General features: G+C 41.7%; 1 protein-coding gene across 6 annotated transcripts in view; it reads left to right on the top strand.

Moving 5' to 3' along the window:
- The window catches only part of LOC116843753 (solute carrier organic anion transporter family member 74D), a 332001-nt gene extending 317152 nt beyond the window's left edge, over positions 1-14849 (top strand). For all 6 annotated transcript variants that reach the window (XM_032814481.1, XM_032814484.1, XM_032814483.1 and 3 more), the window contains 2 exons: positions 148-276; positions 1182-14849. In XM_032814481.1, coding sequence (XP_032670372.1) covers positions 148-276; positions 1182-1351 — 299 coding nt within the window. In that variant the 3' untranslated portion in view covers positions 1352-14849. The remainder of the gene's footprint in view (positions 1-147; positions 277-1181) is intronic.
- The last annotated feature ends 659 nt before the right edge of the window (positions 14850-15508 follow it).

Below are 15508 nucleotides of genomic sequence, written 5' to 3'. Positions count from 1 at the left end.
ATCGGCCGACTCGACGAAATAATTGGCAATTACGGATGTGTTTTTCGTATAGTGTGTGTTACATATATATAAAAAAAAATTATATATATATAATATATATAACATACATAATAATATAATATATTACCTTTGTTTTTTTCATTTTAGGCAATGTTCCCTGTCCTATTGTTTATGGTGCTGTAGTGGATTCCGCTTGTCTCGTATGGGAATATGCTTGCGGCGAGCGAGGCGCCTGCTGGCTGTACGATTCGAACGTCTTCAGGATGTTCTATCACGGTATGCACGCGTTTCTCATTCGGTTTTCAAAAAGACATAGGACGCGAATTGATTTCGGCGGTTTATTTCGAAGATCACCTAATCACGTTTTAAATTGGCCTATAAACGCGCTCATTAACAATTTTTCTTTTTCGTTGGAAAATTTTTAGAAACTAGCGTTTGATTCTAAAGATTAATTTAGGGAATGATTCCACAGTAAGCAAAAATTAAAAATCTTTTAAAAAATAGGAAGTCAAAGGGGGAAAGATCCACACATAAATAAAAATATTTATAGCGGAACAATTGGAGAGAACGGAATATCATATTTTTATGTTTCTGAGGTCGCTAAATTTAAATATAAAATCAGAATTGTGTAATTAAAAATGGCGGACCAAAAATGTAAAAAATCGTTCAGTTTGCATAAAAATTGGTATTTAAACGTTTCTGAAATTAGCGACTTCAAATTCAAAATAAAATTCATGAATTCAATATAATGGGCAAAAAAGTCAAAATATGGTTTAATTTGTATAAAAATTAATTTTGAATGGTTTTAATTATTTTAAGTGTTTTGCCGCCGTAATGGATGCGCCATTTGTTCAACAAAAAGTTTTAATTTTCGATTAAAAAACAGCAGCTTCGAGAAATTCTCAATGCAAACTTTTCTGCAAATCGAATGATTTTCTGAATCTTTGGTTCGCTATTCAAAATTTTGAAATTTGGACTTTAGATATAGCAACTCAAAAAAATCTTTATAGAAAGTAATCTTTTTATAATTTTATAATTTTATTAACTCTTTTGTCAAAAGCATCTTTAGTTCATAAACATCTTTTTTCACCCAATAGCCAAAGGTTTAAAGAACACGGCGGGACTCAAGCGTTAAACCGTCCAGCGTAGTTGGCGGCAATAACATGTGCGTTTCTCCGCAGGCACGACCGGCGGTATCCTCGTGTTGGCCTTTGTGGTAGACATAGTCGTCTGGTACAAGGCCGGGAGCATAAGCTTCGTGGAGGAGCAGGAGGGTGAGGAAGGCACAGCGGAGGAAATGGCGACGTTAAAGTCGCAGGACGCTCAGGCGGTCGAGAACGATTATTTGTGAAGGTTTCGCGTTACTCCTTGCGGTGAGCACGGGTGGCGGCCCGGCGTTCGTGGCGGCGGCGGCGACGTAGCCGTCACGAGGACGCAGGACACAGGGCGCGGAGCAATGTCGTAGGATACACGGGGCGTCGTCCATCGCGACACCAAGTGCCAGTAGCTCGTTGCCGTGCTACGTGGACGCGGCGAAGGAGCGACTTGTCGGGATTCCGCGTCAGGACCGGCGGCATCGACAGAAGTCTAGTCTCTCGTCGACGACAGGCGACGTCTCTCAGGACGATCGACGCTCGTGCGAATCGTTTCTCTTCTCGTTTCCGATGTTCCACGCGCGCGTCACCTAGTTCAAGGGATAAGGAAGCGGATGCGACAAAAGGAGCAGCAACTGCGAGATGCGTAAATCGTAGAAAGAAGAAAGAAAGAGGAAGGAGGAGCAGGAAGGAGGACGAGTGAGCGGTCGAACGCGCCCGGAATAACGAAGAGGCTTCGGGAAACAATCGCGCGAGGACCGGATGAGGTGGAAGGACGACTCGAGAGACCTTTGGTGGAAACTCGGCCGCGACGGTCAGGCAAGAAGCATCCGCGAGATCGAGCCTTCGCGTTGCGACCACGCATTACGTTCACATAGAAGGCGACGTCTCGATCGTTACTCGCATCGCGCGGTACTCTCGCGAGTCTCGGCAATGTCGGGAGAGATGAAGGAGGAGGAGCAATCGTCGGTCAGCTCGCCGGGGTCTCCAGGCGCACCGAAAGATCGTCGAGCTGTGGTGGCTTGAGGGGGTTGGGACGAAAGGAAGTCGCGTGCAATAAGGACAAACGAAGATACAAAGCGGACATGCTTTGGAGAGGCGCGAGGATCTTGCCTGAGCATCGCAATGTGATATGAGTCTCTCGAGTGCGCCTCGGCAAGTTAGGGTTTCTCTCTCAGGGAGACTGTCAGTTAGAGTACACGCAATAAAAAGTAATACTTCCGTGCCTACGAAAGACGGTGCTCGCGGCGAGCACGCGGTCGGTTGGTCGGTCGGTCGGTCGGTCGGGTCCGCGGACCCGGGGAGTCGAGTCGAAACGAATCGAATCAAACGACGTGCGCGAGAGAGCCTCGCGGGTGGCGATGAATGCGGCCCGGCGAGTGCGGGACAGTGAGAGATTGAATGCATATGTGCGATGCGCTGCGCCGGTGTGTTGATTAGTACTCCGGACGGCGGGAACGCCGTCGCGAGCGCACGCGTTATCTAACCCTCTAACGGTAACGCTCGTTCGCCTGCCGCGATGTAAAAGGAAACGCGAGGCGCTACGCCACGTACCCTCTATGAGAGGCCGGAGGTATCGTTCTTTAGACTTCTTTTTTCCTCCTCTTCGAACGGTATCTGTATTTTTGGCGGGTGTGAATTGAGATCGATGCCGAGAAGCGTCAAAGGAGGACGCGACAACCGGACTCTGCGGTATTTACTCATTTGCAATGGAAGGGTACACATTTTGCCTGACTATATTGGATTCTTCAAGATTGCTTATTCAAGATGGAATTGCAAGAATCATGTCATTCTTGATCCGCTTTATCACATTTGATTCGATTTAATGAACAGAACAAAGAATCATTGATTTTTTAAGTCTCCTAATGATGCAGATGAGTTAAAAGGATATATCATTGTTGAATTTTAATGACAAAAGTGTGTAACTTTCGAAAGACAAGAGTCGTGAAACATTTTTCGACTATGCAAATTAAATAATTTTGTGAAAAATTGTAAAGATCCTCAAGAGAAGATCGCTGTTATTCCGGCCGGACTCGCGCGTTTCAATTCGGACGAACGGGTGTTCCTCGGTAGTGCGTATGCGTCTCGCGTTTCCTTCCCGAGGGCAAGACGCGCGTTATTCAACGGTGTGTGCATTAGCGAGATCATCTCCAAAAACGCGCAGGAGAAGGAGAAGGAGGAGCAGGAGAGCCGAGGGAGGAAACTGCCGATCATTCCATTCGATCAGACGTTGCGATAGGAACCTTTTTCCTCGCAGTTGGAGCGCGCAAAGGGAAGGAAGGCAAAGTGCGCATAATTACGCACGTGTAAAAAGTGTATACTCGCTTATATAGCTGCGTATGTACAGTTAAAAAGGAAAAATGGAAGACAGGAATCATGTCGATTCTGGTCAGTCGGTTCTCGAGTCGTCGCTCGCTCGCACGGACGTACGTCTTCGAATTTTCGGAACGCGCTCGCGTGCGCGCCTCTTCCTTCGATCCTCGCGTGTGCGTTCGACCGATGTCCTACTAAACAAACCGCGCGTGGGCAGAAGTTAGTCGCGAGAGCGTCGCAGAGACGAAGCACCGTGAACGATTTGGATGTCAGAGCCGTGAAGAACATGAGTCTGTTGGATGGAGAACAAACGCGGAAAGAAATTCGACGATTACATTGTGTTGTAAAATCCTATTTTTGTTCAGTTTCTCTATTTGAATTTAGACCCGTATTTTAATAATTGTTACTTGAATTCAGAGTGAAATGTGAGTTTATACTTGAATTGAAATTGCAGATGCAATGTCAGATGTATATCATATGATTCGACTGAAGAATTCAAACGTAACTCTAAATTGAAATCCAAGTATCTCACACGAGACAACTGTTAAAACGAGTCTTATAATTGGAAATCTAAGTTTTCCAATTGAATCGCATAAATTATTTTGTGTCTACCGTTGTAGTTCAACTGAAAAACTCGCACCCAACGCTAAGCTCAAATTTGAATATCTAACATGCGACAAATCTCGAGTAACGACTGTTAATACGGGTTATAAACGGTCAGAGCGAGTAGCTCGCGTCAATTTGTTCGTCGTGGACGAACATCCGGACGATTCTCCTCCTAATCATGTCTCACGTCTGCGTTGTTCCCGGCGCTTCGAGTGCGAACTCATGCTTACTTAACGAATGGCATCGACCGATCAGGGACTACGAGGCGCGACGTAACTGCGCTGAGAATCGACTATCGGAATTCAGAAACGTCGTAGCGGTAAGATAACATACACACATATTGTTAAGTCTAAATATGCTAAGGATTAACGCAGCAACGACTACCTCCCAGCATACGTCTCGTCGTTGTCGGGACAGGAGGGGCGCCGTCGCTTTCAGCTCGAGGATATGCCGCGAGATGAAGCCGAGTCCAGCTCGAGTCCGACGGGCTGGAGCTTTCGCAATTCATTGTAATTGCAAGTTCGCGACGCGGCCTACTGTCCCGACGATGACAATCGCGGCGTACGGACGAGATTCGAGTATGCTCCATAAATTAGCGATACATATATTTTTCTGTGTGTAAGTATTCTCGCGTATTTTTCTCTCTGTCGCGGGACGCGAGCTTCAGCGCGAGGACGTTCTTCGTGCTGAGCGCCTCGACGAAGGGGACAACATCCCCGTTTCCCACAACGACGGCGGCCGCTCGATTCGCGCTGTCCAACGGCTCCATCAACGCCGTCGTTTCAACGAGATTTTACAGTTGGAGTCAATCTCTTCTTTTAAGGGCCATTCTACAATTGCGTCACGCAAGATTTGAGTATTTTGTATCCTCTCCCTCCCCTTTTGTCACAAAGGTTGAGTCCAATATTACGTGATGTATGACATTACTTTCTCTCTCTACATAGGATAAGAAAAAATAATTTACTTTTCTCCTTCAATTTATATTAGCCAGTTATATTCCAGAAAAGATAGAAAGTCTTGATTAAAAGAAATCAAGACGAATCAAATAACACAATGGAGAAAAGTTATATCCTATTTTTAATACGTTTAAGGAATTGTAAAAGGTTCGCAAACGTCGTCACGTTGTCGCTGAAAGCGATAATGTTTACCGACAAATTTGCGTCAGAAAAAAAATTTATTGTATTGCAAGTATAATAATACTAGATTATGCTATTATCTTTTTTAAAATTACGAATAATTTTTAAGTATATCAAATTAATTACTTTATTTTATTTTAATATTAATTAATGAAAATTATGTTTCCAAAAAAAAAAAAAAAACAATTATATTTCCAAAAAAAATGTCGAAATTAAAATTTTTACTATTATATATTAACGCACAAAGTTAAATTACTTTTGTAGAATATATTTTTAAATATAAAAACATTTAGATACAAAATGCGTGTGGCGTTCCATGAGCTTTACTTTCTCTCTCCCCCCTCTCTTGTGATGTGACGTAATTATTGAAAGGCTCTTATCATATTTTTTAAATTCTGGATCCTGTGCATTTCAATTTGTATCATTTCGCGTCTTGGACAACGACGGCGAGTCGACGGCGTAAATCGAGATGCACCATGGTATACGAATCGCGTTTGTTTCGCTCCGTTTTTCACGCGTCACATGTTCGACACACACACATACATTTACACACCGTTCTCGCATTCGGAATTCTTTTTCGGATCTTGGGTGTCCCTCTCTTTTATAGGCACTACCGTCCGTGTATTACATCTGCGCGTAGAGTACTACAATGATACACACTATAAATATATACATATAGGCATTACATGTAGATACCTATGATTAATAACGCGTATTCGTCTTGAGAATAAAACGCGCGTGTATATCGCGCGATGAACGGGGTAGGTGGACGGATAGAGAAAGAAAGAGAATATTCGGCGATTTCGCAAGAAACGCGCGAAAGAACGAAATGAGAGGAAGAAGGGACAACAGAGAAAGAGAGAGAGAAGCGAAGACGAAGATACATACGACATATTTTTAGACGATTTGACGCGAGGGGAAGTAATGTAAAAGCAAAAGTAATGTTAATTACGAATACGATTATGATTATCATGATTATTATAACGATTGTCGCGCGGGTGTCTAGAGGCGGCAAGGAACCGGAGGAAGCGAATGCATACAAAAGGAGGAAGAAGGAAAAACGAAGAATTATTGAGAGAGAGAAGCTGTATTTTAATATGGTACACTTTACACGTGGAACACGCGCTCGTCGATGTCTGAACCGTTTCGCCTGTGTGTGCTTTCTAGTGCTTCGCGCGTTTTGATGTCCTCTCCTTCGGCAACGGAGAGGAAAGGAGCAGGAGACGGATGAACAGGACGTCTCGTGTAGCATGCGTGTCCGTCTTACGTGTCCGCGTAGAAAATCACCCGCGAAATAATCGAAAAGCGACAGAAGAAGAAAATCGAGCGAGAGAGGCAAAGAGAAGATAAATGAAGAGAAGAAAACGGTGGACTGAGTTGCGTCTTTGGGATACGTTTCGGCCGATATTTATGAGCACTTGGAACATTATCCGATTTGCGCGTGTTCGCGATCATCTCTCTGGGGAGCAGAAAGGGAGCTGAAAGGTGTCCTCTTCAAGTGAATCAGTCAAAATATTGCTGATTGGATCAGTGGAAGGACTATCCACCGATAATCAATGAGTATTTATTGAAATTTTCAGTGAAGACACTTTCACACTGCTCTGTCTTATGTCTCACTAATCTTGATTAATGGAACTAAATTTTTTGCTGCAAAATCTGTAGTAAATCTATAAAATCTGTACGAGTGCCATGCGTGCAAAAACACTGCTTACGTTTGCAAAATGCAGCAGTAATGGGAATAGTCGCTACTCTCGAAATTTCTCGAAGTGAAATTTCACTCGAGAAGTGAAGTGACAGCTAAGTCACTCAAAATCGAGTGATTGTTCACTCCCGTAGAGTGAATTTTCCACTCTGAATCGTCGAATGAATGCTTTCACTCGAAATTGAAGAATAAATCTGATGTATTCCATCATCAGAAGAACGTTTACTGTAATCGACTGAAACTGGAGTTAGAATCCACTCTAATCTTCAGTGAAACATTCACTTCTGCAGTTTCGAGTGACAGTGTGTGTTTCCCTGTCGCTTTGAGCGACGATACTGTCACTTCTTACTCGTTTTAAGCATGATTTTGATCCGAGAAATTTAACGAGCACTATTAACTGATCCTTTTAGCGAGATTTTACCGATTGCAATGCTGTACTCTTACAACTGAATCGTCAGTTATCAGGATGACAGTTCAATGAAGAATACACTGATTGTACTTTAGAGAGTCCCGAGGGAAACGGGGAGCACGCACGAACTGTCGCTGCGCACTTTCCGAAGATCGTTCAAGTCGATTGGAACGACTTCCCGTTCCAATCGACTTCGCACACAGAGGGAATGCATCTTTCCGGACCTCTCCGGGCAATTGTTCGCGCGTGTCTCCCTTTTTCCCGCGGACACGCACGGTCGGCTTTCCGGTTCGATCGAGCTCGTCGAGGTTGACTCGCTCGGGCGCGTGTGTTACGATGCGAAAGAGAGACAAAGAGAAAGACAGAGAGAGAGAGAGAGAGAGAGAGAGGAACGGGAAATATATTTTTGGAGAATTTTATGTTTCAACGGTCACGTGCACTTCTTCTCCATTGATCCCGAGAACCGGAGCGCCGACTGTGCGAAGACGCCCGGCGCCTTCTTTCCCTGCTCGACTCCCGAGGGGGATGAAGACGAGAGGAAGACGAGAGTCAACATGTAATTCAACGCGTAATATCTCCTGCCTGAATAAGGCATGTCAAGCGATCACTCTCGACTAATGTTTTTCTCGCTAAAAATTTACTCTTGCAGGACAAAATTCTAATGCATCGTTTGAAACTCGAGCGCAAGTCGACCGAATGCGCGCGTGTGTGCGCACGAAAACGGGCGACAACTGCATAAAGCGCGAAGAGAAATGCACCTTGCCGATGCGAACTGCGGATCGAACGACAAAGAGGTGACGGCGCACTTGAAATCGAAGCAACCAACGTCCTCGCGTGATATAGTCGCTAGGAATCCAGAAAGAACCGATGTCTCACACGAAAAAGGAAAACAATCCCAGTTTGTGCAATTGAACAGGGACCAGACGGGAAATAATATCTTTCTTACTAAAAACATTTGTCTACACTAAAATTTTCTTAATATAACTGAGAATAATTGGCTGAGTGGAAACCTTCTATAGGAATCTTTCTATTCTCAACCGGATTTGTATCTGGTCCTCCAGTCCCCAACAGAAAATTCAGTTACACTAAAGCAGTTGTGTTTTATCCATGCACGGAAAGAACAGCTTCAGTTCGAGTAACTGAACAAGGACTGTGACCGAAAGTACGTTCATCTGAATATTCAACCTGCATTAAAAGTCGGTTGAGATAACTGAAATCACTTGGCTGATGAGCAGAAATCTTTCTGTTTTTCCAAGCTGAGTTTTTCATCCGGTCCCTGATTAATTTTCCCGTGCAAGATTGAACGTGCGCACTTGAGCGACGCGATGTTGGTTGTTCTCATCTCGCTATGGATATATAATTAAAAAAAAAAGAGAGAAAAAAGCAAGCGCATCCTGCGTGAGCGGATGATCATTCGTCGGGCACGCGGTCGAGAAGGGGTGCGTGTACGAGTGAACGCCGACGCCGTACCCGACCGAGAATCGTATTTTTGTATCTGCGGATGAAAACATAAAAAGCTATATATATTTTAAACGACACACAGTGCGGAGTATAATGTGGCGCGCGACACGGCGGTCATGTCCGATCTGTCGGTATCCGCGAGCTGAGACGTACGTGTAAAATTCAAATATATATATATATATATATATATATATATATATATATATATATATATATAAAGTATACACACACACACACACACATACACAGACACACACAGCCATATATATAAATATATATAAGAGGTATGTCAAACGCAAATAAGCTCACGGGGCCGAGTGTATTACGAGTAGCACTTCGCCGACGCCCGTAATCGAAGCTTTCTCGATGATCAAAAACAGTTTGTTGAGGAGATAAAAAAGAAAATAGAAGAAAAACGTTAAAACGACGTCGCGCTAATTAAAGTAACTCGCGTAAAAAAAAAATAAAACGTAGGTGATTACTGTTCTCTGTGTGTGCACCCTTAATCGCGTAGAAAACGTAACGAGACTCATCGCCGATCGCTCGCAAATATTTTTCGAATTATCGTGATGGTAGAATCGTGCTATACAATCTCTGAGTGGGCGTGTATAGGTGTGTGCATATGCGCACGTGTATGTGTGTGTGTTGAATGAACGACGAGAGCCGTGTGTACAAATTACAAATTCGCGCGATTCCCCATCTGATGCCCATGCCCGTCGGTCGTGATTTCTTTCACTCAAGAAATATCATCTCATCCTTAGTAGGATTTTCTTTCTATGGCCTCGAGAGGATTCCTCCAAGACCAAAGGAAGATGTTCCGAACACAATATTTTTAAAACTAGAGAAGAATTTCGTCTTTTATCTGACAATGCAGTGTACAAGTCTCACTTTATGTCTTTCATGCATGGAGAAAATGTAAAAAAATTGCAACAAAATTTTCATAATCTCGGATCATACAAAATAAAGGCCGAAATTACCGTATATTAGTTTAAAAATATTACACACGCTCGAATTTTTACTGCAAAATTATTGTGATTACTTGAATGTTTTTTTTTTTTGTATTATATATCAGGTAGATCGTTAAATTTTTTCTGTTTTTATAGTAATTTATACGACAATTTCAATATAGTTCAGCTTTACAAGAAAGGTTGAAAGTAAAAGTATGATTTGAACGTAATTTTTACAATGTTTTCTATACATTTTCACTATAATAATTTCTGCAAATTTTCTGACTTTCTGTAAATATTCCCGCTTCGATCTCGGGGTTGTAGGAAATAGCATTTTGCAAATAGAGTTCTCTTCATTGAAATATCTCCATTTTGGTTTTAGAAAAATTTTCTGTTGAGACCATGTATAAGGAAATTCTGCTAAGAATGGGATTATATTCTTTTGAATGTCCGGCATCCAAATAATGATTCTGTTGCCGCTCGCCGAACAGCGACAACAACCTGCTCACTGTACAGATCTCCCTCTTCTATGACGAAAATATGGGGGGAACTCAAACACGTATGCGTACGAGTGGACATTTTCGTTGCGAACTTTTGCACATTTGCATCATAGAAGCAAATCGAAGTTAGATCGAGTTTTTACCCTAAAAGTCGTGTTTTTATCCGTTTTACTACATTTGACGTCAATTAAAGATATAATTTGATCTAAGTAGATGAAAAATCTAAGTCGATTTGAATAAAAAAGATTTAATAATATTTTTTAGATCTAATGATACAATTGTATACGGAGAAAATATTGTAGTAAAAATTACAACAAGATTTCTATAATCTTGGACCATACAGAATTGTGATCGAAATTACTATATATTTACTTAAAAATATCGTACATGTTTGACTTTTTATCACAAAATTACTGTAATTTAATGTTTTTTGTATCATATGTTATATCGTCGAATTTACTATTTCTGTAATAATGTTTCTGTAATTCACACAACACACACACACACATTGCAATCGCAGTATATAGTTCGATTTTACAAGAACAAAACACTGTAAAAGAAAATCTAATTTTAACTTAATTTTTGCCACAATATTTTCTCCGTGTGACTTACACATTGATTGCCAAAATACGCTAATTTCGAAATGGCGTCGGGAATGAAGAACTCCCTGATATCATTACGGCAGTGAACATGCGAACTTCTTATTTTTAGAAAATTCTTTTATGTGTCCAACCTTTCTCCTTCACGGTTCGATGAAATTGAAGCAGTCCCGCGTGACAGAGTGTTTACGTTTATATTCCATGGAATACTCGCGCGTTCTCTCGTGATTCCCGTGTCACGTGAGTTACTCTCCTCCACTCGTACGATCATCGATTGATTCACTTGCGTGGTCGCAAAATAAAAAGGAAATGCGCGAATGAGAGAGAGAGAGAGAGAGAGAGAGAGAGAGAGAGAGAGAGAGAGAGAGAGATTGCTTTCGCGCGACGCGAGATGCAATTTTTCCCGCGAGATTCTGTGCTCTCGGTGTCTCACGCATTGCATATACGATACACCTGTAAATATAGACAAGTACAATAATTGCCAAAACAACCGGGGCCCCGGAGAGGAGTCCTCGGGTCTTCTGTAGCTGTCTCTGAGCGCCGCCACGCGATCCGGCGACAAGTAATCCGCGATCGATCACGCCCTACCGTCTGTCTGGCCTTCGTCGTGTGCACGCGTCGAATTTCGCGTCGATCTCCCGTGAAGATCGGTTTATCGATCGCCGTCGGATATCCTGGAGCGAATTATTTGTCGGGCCGGCCGCGTCTTACGAGCGTGAAACCGCGACGACGTGCGCACCCCTCACAAACGCCGAGACTGTCTCGAAACTGCCGATCAACTCGAGGGATGTCGTTCCCCTCTCGAAGATGATGTACTCAGAAACTGCCTGTCGACACACTGCCGTACGCGCGACCTCATGTTCGCGTGTCTCGCAAGAAGTGCGATTCTACGTCGCGCTGCATTCCCGTCGTCGCGTTTAAGCACACTTCGTTCTTGACAATGATAATTCTTTTCGTTATCATTGAGAAGCGAAACCCGTCGCACCTCCGTCGCGATACTCTTTTTATATATTTTTACACTCTTCCGCGCGAAATCTCGACCTCGTCTCGATCGTCATCAACGAGAGAAACACTTTTCTCCAAGACTGGACGCGTTTCCGTGCAAATTATGATGCTCCGCGTCCACGTGTGTAGACAACTTAAACTGTTTACGAGATGTCGTCTATGGATGCCGTTTAAAGAACGTACGGCTTTGCTCAGAAAATAATTAAGAACAATTTATATTGTTATTGAATCTTTGGGGTCTTGATGACTATTTATGAACGTTGTTTCCCAAACAAGTCAGAGTCCACAGAATTCCCTGGTGGCATTCTTTAGAGTTAAATATACACTGAGAGAAAATATCTAAAAGAAAAATATCTAAAAGATGAACAAATTTACATAGTGTTGGGCACTAATAACATATATATTTAAATTTCATTTCTACGTTTAAATAGAGTAAACACATTCCTTTCATGAAAAGCAGCGCGGTTTAAAGGAAATATGTATTTTTCTATTTGTGAAAGAAATTTTCTCGATGTAAAAGTATGTACATCGGTACGAGTAAATATATTATTAGTTCCCATTGTGTGTGCGAATAAATATCTCTTATATTTCAAACATTTTTTCTCTCATAGTGTACCAATCTGCCACATAAAGAAATGAAAATCTCATACAGTTTATTCTTTTTTAAACATCTTTGTTGTCTTTCTAAAACTTTTTTAAACATTTATAATTGACACACATAACAACTGCCTCATAATTTAGTAATCTTTCTGAATATTTTTATATAATTTATAATATTCCATAGTTTACATGAAAAAAGAACACATTTTTATATACTGCGAAAAAAGAAAGATAAATACTAAATATAACTATAAAAATATATATATACATAAATATAACTATAACAAAGATATTTAAAAATTTATTTGTGAGATATAAAGTTCATTCACAGAAATATACTTCACGTTTTACAAAAATAAACTTCATATCCCATAAATAAATGTTCGACTATTTTTAGTTTGACGTACATCACGTAGACACACAATACGCAAACGATCCATAGACGTAATCTTGAGATGTACAACACCCGACACCTTGCTTACCTCGTTGTTTCTTACTGCCCTTCGCGAAATGCAATTTCGCACGCATCCAAGTACCTCCCCGATCCGCACGTCGCACATCGATCGTCGCGGTTTCACGAAGCTCACACGGCGGCGACCCCGCGCGCAACGTTTTCTCTTTTCTTCATCCCGGTGCGCTCTAACTTAAAAAGATCATCGGTGAAAAAAAATCACACAAAATACCGTAATACTATATTTTAGTAAAGGAATTTATCGATAACATAGGTTAAATGAGAAATAAATAAATAATTAATTAAGAGACGCTGAGCCGCGCGCGGCTCTCCCGCGATTTTACCTAATTACAGCGTAGAGAACCCTTCGTGGGAATCGTAATTGCTAGTCTTTAATTTCGTGACGTGCGCGCGTACACTCCCGTCCAGTTGCCGACGCGAATGTACGCGCTCATATTGGCAACGAGGGACGAGTGTGCGAGTGAACAAAGAATCATGCGGAAGACGGAATGTACAATGAGTGTGAACTGTAAATTGCCATTCTTCAATTGCGATTATTATTGATCATTGCTATATTACTATTACTATTATATTATTGTCATCATTTTATCAACGTATTGATATTATTATTATTATCATTATTATTATTATTATTATTATTATTACAACTATTTTAAACTATTAACTACGAAATTGAAATCTACTTTAACGATAGTAATTATTATTAGTTATTGGTTTATATCGCTAACGCGTCTATTATACGTAACGGCAAATTGTAACGGTAAATATAATTGCGGTTTTGATTTTTATACATAATATTTTATATATACATTTTACAAAAGAAAAAAAAGATTAAGGTGGGAAACGATCGATTACTCTTTAGGAGACGTAAGTGTATTTTGATATAGAGCATGTATGCCATATTGTGTGTGTAAGTGTGGTAACGAGTAAAAATTCCGCATGGGCCCGCCCCGGCTGCGCGAGAGATCGGTGTTGCGGGCCGCGGAGAGGCGAATTTAATTTTGCGAGTCTCGCGTTCAGCGGGCGGTTCGTTCGTTCGTTCGTTCGTTTATTCATTCATTTGTTTCTTCTCCCGAATATGTTCTCGGCCACGAACGTCGCACAGCAAGAACTTGTATTAGAATGGACAGTATTTTCTCACGGGAATTGCTCACGACGGAGCGGCGGATTCTGGTCGAACATCGAAAATCGAACGGGCGAATTTCGAGAATTGCGACTGTTCGAAGTAAATATAAATATGTAGAGAGAGAGAGAGAGAGAGAGAGAGAGAGAGAGAGAGAGAGAGAGAGATTTAGACGCAGAGTTCGTACACGGAAAAAAAGAGTTACTGTCGCAACTGAAATCCTCGTTAGCCTAGCAAGTCTATAGCCGTAATATATGAGCCGCCAGTTTGCTACGTTGCGGTAATTAAATCGTAAAACCACATAGAGTTGTGGTTATACCTAATAAAGTTTCATGTTGCAGCACGGCAGATTTGTTAGTACAGCGAAAACGATTCTCTATTACACAAGCTGAAAAATACAACTCGATAGGTGCAACTAATCTTTCCGCTGTTGTATCAAAGCAAACGTGGTACATTAACGCGCGGGTTTCGTCATAGCTAAATAATTAGTCGCTCCAGCAACAGAAGTTAGTCACAGCTCTACAATATTTACCGTGCGACCATTGTCCAAATAGTACAATGAGACATTATAAAAATCTAAATTTATATCAATATATTATATCGCAGAGATACATACAGTTGTTAATATAAGATGGAAAATTTAAATTGCACATAACTACACATCTCTCTCATTAGGAACATTCGCGCATTCAGTCTTAATGAGAGTGCACCTCTCTTCGTAAAACGAACAAAAATAGTTTCTTCATCAGCTATCGAATAAGTGCCTGATTTGTTTGGTGGAATTGATGAATTTGTTTCGCAAACTTTCTCAATCGGCTCGAAATATACGAAGTGACTTTTGTTGCAGTAATTAAGATAACATCAACAAAAGTGGGCCACGAACAGATTGACAATTGCTCCCACACATAATTTCTCCGCTGCGCCAGCAAATCTCTGCTTAGTTATGACGTTTAATTATGTCCAGTAAACTGTAGATTTGCAACTGAATCACCTTTTTCCGTGTACGATTCGCCTAAATGAAATTTAGGTAAAAGAGAAGAAAAAAGAAGAAAGGCGCAAGCAAACGATCGCTCCACTAAGCTATTAACATTCTTCAACAGGCCAGTAGCGAGACCCATCGAATTGTAATCTCACGCGTAATCTCGCGACGATCGTCCTCACCTACGATGGCGAATTTCTCAGTTTGCACGATTCTCGAAATGACTCGCGCGCGATTTCGTTCGGATACCGTACATTTCAATACAATCACCACCAACACCACCACTACCACCACCCGATCCTTCTTCGAGACGTGCCGACGTGCTCGATCAAGGCTGTAAATAGAGAAGATGGTAAAACCCGGGCGCGTTCGTTGTGCCGCGATCTCGAGGTTCTCCGTAACTTCCGACATTTAAGTGCCTAAAGACCCGGAGACACGTCTATTCTCTTCGTTGTCTAGTTTCAACGGTTGGATAAGGCGTTGCTCGTCGTCGGAACGGCGACGATGACAACAGAGAGAGAGAGAGAGAGAGAGAGAGAGAGAGAGAGAGAGAGAGAGAGAG

Source organism: Odontomachus brunneus, unplaced genomic scaffold, assembly GCF_010583005.1.
Source record: "Odontomachus brunneus isolate Ranch 3 - 2012 unplaced genomic scaffold, Obru_v1 Obru_scaffold_035, whole genome shotgun sequence".
Lineage (NCBI taxonomy): Eukaryota > Metazoa > Arthropoda > Insecta > Hymenoptera > Formicidae > Odontomachus > Odontomachus brunneus.
This window is presented reverse-complemented; position numbering and strand designations above follow the sequence as displayed.